This window comes from Microcaecilia unicolor, chromosome 8, assembly GCF_901765095.1.
Source record: "Microcaecilia unicolor chromosome 8, aMicUni1.1, whole genome shotgun sequence".
Lineage (NCBI taxonomy): Eukaryota > Metazoa > Chordata > Amphibia > Gymnophiona > Siphonopidae > Microcaecilia > Microcaecilia unicolor.
The window spans coordinates 142,840,152-142,852,472 of NC_044038.1; the positions used below are offsets into that span (position 1 = coordinate 142,840,152).

The following is a 12,321-nucleotide window of genomic DNA, read 5'->3' on the forward strand; positions in this document are numbered from 1 at the left end:
AGGGGCATTAAAACCTCTTTTCTTCTGCTGGTCACTCCCCTTTCTATACAGCCTAGCAACCTTCTACTTATGGCCACCGCCTTGTCACACTGTCTCGTCGTCTTCAGATCCTCAGATACTATCACCCCAAGATCCCTCTCCCCGTCGGTACCTATCAGACTCTCCCCGCCTAACACATACGTCTCCCGTGGATTTCTACTCCCTAAGTGCATCACTTTGCATTTCTTCACATTGAATTTTAATTGCCAAACCTTAGACCATTCTTCTAGCTTCCGCAGATCCTTTTTCATGTTTTCCACTCCCTCCCGGGTGTCCACTCTGTTACAAATCTTAGTATCATCCGCAAAAAGGCAAACTTTACCTTCTAACCCTTCAGCAATGTCACTCACAAATATATTGAACAGAATTGGTCCTAGCACCGATCCCTGAGGCACACCACTACTCACCTTTCCCTCCTCCGAGCGAATTCCATTTACCACCACTTTCTGGCGTCTGTCCGTCAACCAGTTCCTAATCCAGTTCACCACTTCGGGTCCTATCTTCAGCCCATCCAGTTTGTTCAAGAGCCTCCTGTGGGGAACCGTGTCAAAAGCCTTGCTGAAATCTAGGTAGATTACGTCTATATCACAACCCTGATTTAATTCTCCAGTCATCCAGTCAAAGAATTCAATGAGATTCGTTTGGCACGATTTCCCTTTGGTAAAACCATGTTGTCTCGGATCTTGCAACTTATTGGCTTCCAGGGAATTCACTATCCTTTCCTTCAGCATTGCTTCCATTACTTTTCCAATAATCGAAGTGAGGCTTACCGGCCTGTAGTTTCCAGCTTCTTCCCTATCACCACTTTTGTGAAGAGGGACCACATCCGCCGTTCTCCAATCCCTTGGAACCTCTCCTGTCTCCAAGGATTTATTAAACAAATCTTTAAGAGGACCCGCCAGAACCTCTCTGAGCTCCTTTAATATCCTGGGGTGGATACTGTCCGGTCCCACGGCTTTGTCCACCTTTAGCTTTTCAAGTTGTTTATACACACTCTCTTCCATGAACGGTGCTATATCTACTCCATTTTCATTTGCACTTTTGCCAGTCCATCGCGGTCCTTCTCCAGGATTTTCTTCTGTGAATACAGAACAAAAGTATCTATTTAGCAAATTTGCTTTTTCTTCATCATTGTCTACATAGCGGTTCGCAGCGTCTTTTAGTCTCACAATTCCCTTATTTGTCTTCCTCCTTTCACTAATATACCTGAAGAAATTTTTGTCACCCCTCCTTACATTTCTAGCCATTTTTTCTTCCGCTTGCGCTTTCGCCAGACGTATGTCTCTCTTGGCTTCTTTTAGTTTCCACCGGTATTCCTCTCTGTGTTCGGCTTCTTGAGTTTTGGTGTATTTCAGGAACCCCAACTCTTTAGCCTTTATTTTCTCGGCCACTTGCTTGGAGAACCATATCGGTTTCCTTTTTCTCTTGCTTTTATTTACTCTCCTTACATAAATGCTTGTGGCTCTATTTATAGCTTCTTTCAGCCTGGACCACTGTACTTCCACTTCTTGTTCGTTCTCCCAGCCCATCAGCTCATTCCTCAGGTATTCCCCCATTTTACTAAAATCAGCACGCTTGAAATCTAAGACTTTGGGGTTTTTTTGTTTCAAAAATGGACCAGAAAGATAAACACTCAGAACACAACAACATCTTGCATGTGGCCATTAAAAAAAAAAAAAAGATAGACATTTTGCTGTTTCAAAAATGGCTACATTTGCTATTTGGATTCTGGACGTTTTGAGCAAAACGTCTAAAGTTGGACTTAGACGTAATATCAAAAATGCCCCTCCATGTGATTTGCCTGAGCATCTCATGTGAATGATATTAGAAGTATATCTAAATGTTCAGTGCTCCAATGTTCTTTGACAGAAATTTTATCCTGTTTTGATTAATCTTTTATATAGGTTAGATAAAATTTTAAGTGCTAAATAGTGATGGTTTCTTGTACGGTTTTGTAGATCTCAGTAGTATAATGTCATTTGCTTTTATCCACTAGAATTAGCAACTTCCTGCCATGCAGAAGAAACACCTTTCCATAAGTACATAAGTAATGCCATACTGGGAAAAGACCAAAGGCCCATCAAGCCCCGCATCCTGTCCCCGACAGCGGCCAATCCAGGTCAAGGGCACCTGGCAGCTTCCCAAACGTACAAACATTCTATACGTTATTCCCAAAATTGTGGATTTTTCCCAAGACCATTTAGTAGTGGTCAGTGGACTTATTCTTTAGGAAACTGTCCAAACCCTTTTAAAACTCTGCCAAGCTAATCACCTTCACCACGTTCTCCGGCAATGAATTCCAGAGTTTAATTACACGTTGGTTGAAGAAAACGTTTCTCCTATTTCTTGTAAATGTACTACCAGGGCGTAGCTATGGGTGGGCCTGGGCCACCCAATTTCAGCCCAGGCCCACCCACCCAGCGCACACACAACTGCAGCAGCAGCCTAGCTGCCTAGCGTGACGGCAGAGAGACAGCACCCGACCCGCGGCGCTCTGGCAGCTGATCTCAGGCTCCGTCCGATTTCCTCAGGCCCGCCCACCACCCAAACGCACACACACACACCGCATGCAACAGCTGAGCCTAGCCGCCCTAGCATACATCGCGGGCACCCACGCTCAGGGCAGGCTCAGAAGACATCATCAGCTCACGCCCACCTACCTTCGGGCTTAGAGAGAGGCAGTGCATCGGTGGTGGCGTCGTTGTTGTTGGTCGCACTGCATTCGCATGATCGCGGTAGCGGTATGACCCGTCCCGGACGTGGCTGTGCGCAGCGGCGTGCCTCAGCCTCGCTTTCGCTCTGCTCCGCTCGACGTGACGTGGCATCTGAGGGAGGGCAGGGTAAGGCTAAGCTGCACATGGCCACATGCACGTATGCAGGGTTCAGCCTGGCCCTGCCCTCCCTGGCCTGGAAACGTGGAAATTGAATTTGGGAAAGGAAAGAAACAGAAGAAAGGTCTGCTCGAAGTCAAGTTCCTGTCTCCCGGCCCCAGGTAACTTACTGCCAAGCAGCAGCTGCCAGCCCAGCCCAGCAGCAGGTAATAAAATGCTTTTTGGGTTTTTTTGCATCTTATTTTTAACATTATCATGGTAATTTGTTTTTAAAAATTAAGCTAGCTGGGGCCTGGTGGGCACTATTAAAATTTATTGTTGTGGAATTTCTGGGTGGGGTAAGCACTTCACTGCCTAGGGCAAAAAATGTATATATTTAATGATTAAAATATACCTTTTTTTGCCCTGCAGTGAAGAGCCCATCCCCACCCAGAAGCCCACCTATATATATATATATATATATATATATATATATATATATATATATATATATATATATATAGTGCCCGCCCATATTAGCTCTGGGCCCAGCCAAAATGTCAGGTCTGGCTACGCCACTGTGTACTACACTGTAGTTTCATCGCATGCCCCCTAGTTCTACTATTTTTGGAAAGAATAAACAGACGCTTCACGTCCACCTGTTCCACTCCACTCGTTATTTTATATACCTCTATCATGTCTCCCCTCAGCCATCTCTTCTCCAAGCTGAAAAGCCCTAGCCTCCTTAGTTTTTCTTCAGAAATCTCCTCATCTTTGCCCCATGGAGTCCAAAAACCTGCCATAAAGATTTTTGTGCTACAGGATTGAATAGAAAGAGGCTTTGTTGCAAGTGATAACCCATCTCTTCAGCTTAACCTTTAAAGATACAAGAATCCCTATGCAATAATACCTTACCCCATCTTCCATTATTCCATCTGATCTCAATTAACTACGTTCTTACCTAGTTCCTCAAGTTATAACTTGAACACCCAGTTTAAATCAAAATTATGACCTGTTTTCCAATTATTCCTGCTCTTATCAAGTCTATTGTCATACCACTTCACGTTGTATTTTATGATGTAATTTACTTGCTGTTATGTTTGTAATTTGTCATGTAAGCCACATTGAATCTGAGTTCATGTGGGATATAAATGTCATAACTAAATAAATAAGTGAATTTGGCACTTTCTGAAGAAAGCCAGTAGCAGACTTGTGTGACCATTATAGTAATAATGTGACTGCATGTATACAGCGTTTTTATCCAGAGTACTCTAAGATTTTACACAATTCATCACCAAAATAAATAGAAGGTGCAGTATATGATGTTTTAATATCTAGTTAGTGGAGACACAGAAAGTGAAAGTTTGGTTTTTGGAGCTAAGGTTGCTTATGGCACGAAAGGATATAGCATTGGGTGCATTCAACTTGTGTAGAATGAAAGAAAATTCAGTAGATAGCACTTACCCATTGGTTTTGACACCGGTAGACTGCCTACATAAAGTGCTTCGTATTTCTGAATAGACTGTCTTACGGCATCCAGAATATCAACTGAGGAAGACATTGAATATGAGTGAGTCAATTTTCCATTATCCCACTGAAACCTCAAGCCTGTATGCATAAGAGACTGCATAATAGCCTTCATAAGTCAGTCAACTAATTGAAGATCAAAATTCATGTATCGTCTGCTGTACAGAAATGTAAATAAAAGTAGGGTTCAATGCGCCAAAGAAAAACCTCAGGCCAGTGAGGATGATAATCAGTTCACCATACATAATAAACAGTCTTTAAGAGGGGCCATGTTAGAAATAGTATGGAATCAAAATATACATTTTTGAAACTGGAAAGAGATTCTGGGAAGTCATAATTCTGAATATGCGAAATGCTGATTTTCAAATACTTCAATATTAAAAAGTAGTGCTGCAAAAGAGTGAACGAGATTCCAAGGTTTCAGAGGATCTGTGGTTTCAGGTTTTGGAAGTGGTCACTTGGAACTAAGGGCCCCTTTTACTAAGCCGTGTAGGCGCCTACGTGAGCCGAACGTGCGCCAAATTGGAGTTATTGCCTGGTTACCGCATGGCCCTTGCAGTAATTTCAATTTTGGCACGCGTCAGCTACGCGCGTCTGAAATATATTTTTTATTTTCTGGTGCACATAATGGGCGCGTGCCAAGTGGCATTTGATGCGTGTAGGTCATTACCACCCAGATTCTTTACCACTAGGTCTATGGCTGGCAGTAAGGTCTCAGTCCCAAAATGGACGCATGGCAATTTTGATTTTGCCGCATGTCCATTTTTGCCCCCTCCCCCCCAAAAGATGCCTTTTTTATAGGCATGCTAAAAATGGATCAGTGCATGCCCAAAACCCACGCTTACACTACCAAAAGCTTTTTCAGCGCGCCTTTGTAAAAGGACCCCTTAGCTTTTTCAGAGCCACTGTATGCTCGGAAAAGGCCTATAATTGTGATCAGTGGAGACATAGATGAAAAAGCCAAGGGACTGTGGGTGTCTGCACTCAGAAACTGTATAACAAAATAAGCTTTGATATATAATTTCATTGTAAAGGAGAAATTTCAGTCTACTGGAAGGCTAAATAACGAGAGAGTTAACTAATGTGCACTAATGCATTAGCACACAATAATGCTGTTAATTTTTCTGCAGGTTCCATTTTAGTATTAACATGAGTTAATGGCTTTACTGTTGTGTAGTGCATGTTAGTAGCTCTCCCTGTAAATCTTGTTGCAGTATGTTACTTGGAGCCCACGACTAAGGGTCCTATTACTAAACCACATTAAGGGGTTCTTTTACAGAGCGTCGGTAAGCCGAATGCGGGCTTACCAAATGCTAAATTGGGACTACCGCCGGCCCAACACAGCCAGGGAAAAAAGAAAACTGTAGGGTTTTTTTCCTGCTGTCTCACCTTTGTTGGTCTGAGGCCTGTTTAAGCCTGAACCATTTTTTGTAGAGCTGCTATGGATTCTAAGTGTTCAGTTGACATACAGATAACTTTAACAAAAGCATCATGAATGACAACAGAGGAAACCACATAGGTGGGTATATGACCTTGCATAAGAATACTAATACTATTATCCAATTCCCTGAAAAAATCCTGGATACGGTCCCCTCACAGGTTGTACAAACATGCATTCTTCATTCATAACACCTTTAATTAACAAACAACTCAGAAGTATTAACATCAATTTTATGTGAAAGCAATTTGACAAGCATGGCAGTATCTTCAAGGGTCTTGCCTTGGGCAATAAGTTGATGTTGTTGGACACATATCTGTGCCTTAATGTCTTTCACGTCAGCTTCAAATGCTCGCATAGCAGATTGCAATTGATGTATAAAGACTGCATTGGCCATTGACATGGATGAGCCAAAAAGTGACCCAAGGCAGTGAAAAGAAGGGCACCAGCAGCAAGAGTAATAACTCATTTGGGTCTAGCATTCTGGGGTTGCATGGGTTGAGCCATTACCTTCTCTAACTGACTCAAAATGTTCCGAACATGAGTAGTGGCATAATGCATGTAGTGTGTGAACCAGGTTTGAAGTCCAGAATAATTACTGCATAACTGATTTTCTGCTAATAAGTACTTCTACAAAACCCACGGAAATGGCTTGCACGGCAGTAACCTGGCAGTAATTGGGCATCGCCACATGCTGCCCAGTTACCGCCGGGTTACCGAGGGAGCCCTTGTCGCCACCTCAATGGGTGGCTGTAAAGACTCCCCGCCACATGTCCAACTGGTAAGAGTTCTCTTAACGCATGGCCATGTTTATCTGTGGGACTTTTTACCGCTGCTGTAAAAATGGCCCTGGTGCACGGGAAAAATAGCTCCCACCGCTAGCACAGGGCCCTTTTTCCCACAGCTCGGTCAAAGAACCCCCAAGCCATTAATCACTTAGGACTAGATTCAGTAAATGGCAGTGGCGTAGCAAGGGCAGGGCGGTGGGGGCGGTCCGCCCCGGGTGTCAACTCGAGGGTGCTCCCAAAGTCCTCTTCTTCCTGCCAGCTCCCGCACCCTACTACCTTTACAAAGAAATCTCGGAAGCCGAGGTGCAGCGCCTCGCGTCTGCATGTAAAATAAATGTGGATCATCTCTTCGGGCCTTCCCTCACTCTGTCTGTCCCGCCCTTGTGGAAATAGGAAGTTGCGTCAGCAGAGGGCGGGACAGACAGAGTGAGGGAAGGCCCGAAGAGACGATCCACACTTCTTTTACATGCAGACGTGAGGCGCTGCACCTCGGCTTCCGAGGTTTCTTTGTAAAGGTAGTAGCGTGCGGGAGCTGGCAGGAAGAAGAGGACTTTGGATGGAGCTGAGGGTAGGCACTGGGTCCGGGGGAGCAGAGGGGAGGAGACTCAGATGGGAGAAGGGGGAACAGATGGGAGAAGGGGCGTGGAGCCTCCCATCAGTTAAAATGCACTCCGGGGGGGGGGGGTCATCGTGCTGCACCTGGGGGGGTGTGCAACGGCGAACCACCCCCGGTGGCAGCCACCCTTGCTACGCCACTGGTAAATGGTGCCCAAATTTGGTTGCCAAAAAAAAAATGCTTGCTGAGCACTGTGTTATAAACAGCTCTCCCGGTTGTGCGTAGTTTATAGAATAGTGCATAGTACTAGGATCTGCGACCAATTTTTGGCGTGAGAATTTACGCCACCTGAAACCTGGTGTAAATCCTCATGTGTAAATTAGGTGGGGATCCCCCAAATTCTATAATACTGTGTGCATCTTTAATGAACACCCTTAACCCTCCCATGCTCCTCTCATGGCCATGCCCCCTTTCAGCTGCATGGTAAAAGATTTACGCACACATCTGTATAGAAAAGTGCTTAGCAAGATGAAACACAAAAGTCCAAACTGTTACCAATTAATGCCAATACTTGATTGTTAGCACCCAATTATTGACATGAATTGGCTTATTACTCAATTAAATCATGTATGCAAATTGGGCGCACAACTTTGAGTGCTATAGAATTCCCCCATGAATGCGTGGTTTACCACACAGTAACTGCTAGAACATATCTGCATTAAGGGTCTTTGAGGTATTTTTGCAGTTAGGGTGCGGTAAAGCAGGCATTAATGGACAGATGCTCAAAATTCTGGCACTGTTCTAAACAGCGCTGAAAAAATACTGCCACAACAGCTTGGTGAAGGAACTCCTTAATGCTCAATGCTAATGACATGCAAATTTTTTTTTGTTACATTTGTACTCCGCACTTTCCCACTCATGGCAGGCTCAATGCGGCTTACATGGGGCAATGGAGGGTTGAGTGACTTGCCCAGAGTCACAAGGAGCTGCCTGTGCTTGAAGTGGGAATTGAACTCAGTTCCTCAGTTCCCCAGGACCAAAGTCCACCACCCTAACCACTAGGCCACTCCTCCACTCCTGGAGGAGTGGCGCATTGCTAGCGTTGAGCATTAGGAAGAGCCATGGGAGGACAGTGTCTGGCACATGCGCTGAAGAGTTGTGTGTTAAGCATAGCTCTTAAGCGCATGCCCAGATAAAGCATAGGAGAAAAGCCCTGGTGGTCTAGTGGACCCCAGACCTCCCACCCCCTCAAACACCAAAGGTTTGGTGGTCCAGTAGACCCCAGACCCCCCACCTAAAAATAAATATAATCCTGGTGTCTATTCGGACCCCTGGCCAGGACCCACCTCACTCAAAGACTAGCCTAACCTAGTGGCTTAGCGGTGGCCCCCAACCCCTCCTACCCTGGAGAAGGAGGAGAGAAGGAGTCCTAGTCCCTCCTTTGCAGGCACATCATCAAAATGGTGTTGCCCTGCCCTGATATGGTATTTAGGCCCCACACAGTGAATCCCAGTATGCACTCGGCAGGGCAGGCCACCGCCATTGTGATGTCACACCCGCAGGAGGAGGAACCAAGACTCCTTCCCTCCTCCTTTTCTATGGCGTACAGTTTGCCGTGGGAGGAGCACCCTAGTTTGGCATACTGCCCACTGAGCATTGGGGAAGAATAGGTGATGACCTGTTTAGCATGTATTTGCATGCTCATTGCGCTGAGAGCTGGCAAGCTTGTTATTCCGCACACTCGCCAGCTCTGAGCATTCAGCAGGAGCAAATGCAGGCACTAGTTCTCCGCTAATGGCCTCTAGTGCCTTCTGAGCATCAGGGCTTATGTGCTTTTTGTGTTAGGAGGCATGTCATGGATATGGAAGGTGTTTTGTGGTTGATGCACAGCAAATACTGCATGCTAACCAACTAGCATGAGGTTAACATGGATCCACATACTGCCTCCTAAATAGGAGATGCTAAGTGCTTCCACAACAACCGGGAGTAATTATCATGCATGGGAATGTTAACACATGACCTGTAATAGAAAATACTGGGAACACCTCCAGTAGCTGCCACATCAAATTTTCAGCTGCCTTGGTTTAGCAAAAGGCAACCAGTTACAGTAGGAAAAAGTAGAGAGAGAGAATTTGGAGTAAAAATCTCCTGTTGGCTTTCCTTATGTTGTTTGCCATGTAGGACTAAGGAGGGATGCTCAACCTTTATTGTGGAGGGCAATATAGATATCAATTAAAAAAATATGCAAGTCTTGGGTTGTTTCAGACTTTGTATCAGTTTTAATTGTCTATACAGAAGATCATTAGTTGCTTGCAAATTTATTACTGGAAACATTAGGAAAGCACTAGACATTAGGGAAGCACTGGATTAACTTGTCAAGATGCCCATTGCCAAGCAGAGTTCAAAAATCAAAGCTACCTAGATTGAAAGATTCCAATTCGCTTCATCATATAGAGATCTCCAGAGTGTTTATAACTTGGAAATGAACCACTGTCAGAAAGGAATAGTTTGCAGGCCAATTTTTGATACCTTGTAGAGGTAGATCTTCAGGAGAAATGCTCTCCAGAGTGACGGATTGAGTGACGCTGCTACTTGTCGTTGCCCTCTCTGCCACAATCTACACACACACAAAAAAATCATTCCATGTTAGGAAATTACCAGATTCTGGTTTGATTTTCATTCTTAATGATCTGGAAAAAGTATACATTGGACAATCATTTACAGAGAAATTCTACTAATTGTTGCCACAGTCTAGGTGTCCCAATGCCGTGCACTTAGCACCAATTCTATCACCAAGGTTCCATCATAGAACAGTAGCGTAAGGACAGCATTTGCGTGCTCTCTTATGTCAAGTCAATGGCAGGTGTAAGTTGGCGTGCCTAGGTATGTCACATGTCATGTGCAGTTTCTAGGATTCTATAAACTAATTGGCTGATATTCAGTGCTATTAACCGGCCAGGAACGGCTTCCGGCCGGTTAAATAGTGCTGATTATCTCTGCTGAATATTAGTGCTTCAGATAGAATAATACCAGAGAATATACTAACTAGGAGGTAATCAAGTGCATATTAGTGCTTAGCACATAGGGCCAGATTCTATATATGGTGCCTAAAAAATCCACGCAGAACTAAGCGTATTCTATAAGATTTAAGTGCAGTTTTTAGAATATGCTTAGTCGATACCATAGCACCTAAATCTACACGCACCCATTTATGTCAATAAAAACCTGGTGTAAATCTGTGCGTGTAGATTTAGGCGCACTGATCTGTATTCTGTAATTATGCGTTGATATTATGGAATGCCCACAAAACACCAATAAACAGGCCCCTTTTAAACTATGAGTGTTTAGTTTGAACTGTGTGCTCTATATTTTAGGTGCAACTCTTTATAAAATATACTTAGCAATTTCCATGCATAAATTGTGATAACTGCCAATTAGTGCTCATTATTGCTTGTTAAGTGCTGTTAAAAATGCTGATTGACTTGTTACGCCAATTAAGTTACACATATATTCCACGCAGAAATCTAGGCGCCATATATAGAATCTGCTCCATAGCGGCTAACTGGCTATATCTGGCAATAAAGCTGGCTGTCCACAAATATTCAGATGCTGGCCAGGTAAGTTTAGCGGCCAAATTGAACCACCTAAATAGCAGGCCTATCTTTGCCTGCTATAAACTTAACCAGCCAACGCTGAATATTAACTTAGCCGGTTAAGTTTGACCAGCCCAAAAAAACTCACGGATATTCAATGCCAGTCACCGGAAATGGCCCAGTTTTGAAACTCTGGGGTCAGCACTGCTCATGACACTTATGTGGGCTGCCTCCCATGATTTCAATATCAGGCCCTAAGTGAGCAAGTGGGAGACACGGCTATGGCCAACCCATGCTAACTGTCAATTTCATGGCGCCTTTGACACACGGAAGTGGCGCTAGGCACCACTTTATCGAATTGCCCCTTAATGCTTCTCCTGATGGCCCTCCAGACACCCTTGCCTCTTTGGTGTCCTGAAGCACTGCATTTTCAGCTCTACCCATTCCTCAAGCTATGTGCCACCCTCCAAGGACCAGAGACAGCTGAAGTCATACCACTGATCTTCTGTGAGTGAGAAACTCTTCTCTCTTTTCCCCCATTGTTAAAGTAGCAATCCATGGGAGACAGTGAGGGGCTGTGGAAAGAGAAGTGAGTGTTTTTATGAAGGGAAGAAGGCATTATGTTGAGGCTACCAAGTCCAACTTTTATGAATGTGCCAGTTGTAATCTGGTTTTGTATTGGGAGGGAGCAGAGAGAGACAAACTAGTACTATGGGTTAGGAAAAGAAAGAAAGATGGTGGGAGATGGGCCCTCACTGGTGCACTGAGTGAAAAGGTCCCTTCCCTCCCAACCCTACCTACCTTGTTCCCTGACTGGAGTTCTGAGAGAGGACACCCAGCCATCTACTACTACTATGTATTGTATTGTTTTGGGATCTTGCCAGGTACTTGTGACCTGGATTGGCCACTGTTGGAAACAGGATGCTGGGCATAATGGACCTTCAGTCTGTCCCAGTTTGGCAATACTTATGTACTTAGTGTAGGGAGAGATAAGAGTGGAGAGGTACTGAGGAACTGCAGTGTGAATGCACTTGTAAGTCAATAAGAGGAGTTTTAACTGTATGTAGAAACAGATAGGGAGCCAATGAAGTGACTTGAGGAGAGGGCTAATATGATCATAGTGGCACTGGTGGAATATAAGTAGTGCAGCAGAGTTTTGAACAGATTGAAGGAGAGAGAGATGGCTTAGTGGGAAACCTGTGAGAAGCAAGTTGCAATAGTCTAAGCGAGAGGTGATAAGAGTGTGGATAAGGGTTCTGGTAGTGTGCTCAGAAAGGAAAGGATGACTTTTGGTGGTATTATAAAGAAAAACAACAGGTTTTAGCAGTCTGTTGAATATGTGCAGAGAAGGAGAGAGGAGTTGAAGATGACCCTAAGGTTATGAGCTGATGAGACAGGGAGGAAGAGAGTGTTATCCACAGAGATAGAGAATGGGGGAAGAGGAAAGGTTGGTGTAGAGGGAAAGATAAGAAGCTCAGTCTTGGTCATGTTTAGTTTCAGATGGCAGTGAGACATCCAGGCAGCAATGTCAGACAGGCAGGCTGATTCTTTGGCCTGGATTCCTGCAGAA

General features: G+C 44.4%; 1 protein-coding gene across 1 annotated transcript in view; it reads right to left on the bottom strand.

The window, feature by feature from the left end:
• The window catches only part of APBB3 (amyloid beta precursor protein binding family B member 3), a 94,297-nt gene that overhangs the window by 37,582 nt on the left and 44,394 nt on the right, over nucleotides 1-12,321 (bottom strand). The window contains exons 9-10 of the mRNA XM_030212923.1: nucleotides 9,688-9,775; nucleotides 4,314-4,397 (exon numbers count right to left, since the gene is read on the bottom strand). Of these exons, the coding sequence (XP_030068783.1) occupies nucleotides 4,314-4,397; nucleotides 9,688-9,775 (172 nt within the window). The remainder of the gene's footprint in view (nucleotides 1-4,313; nucleotides 4,398-9,687; nucleotides 9,776-12,321) is intronic.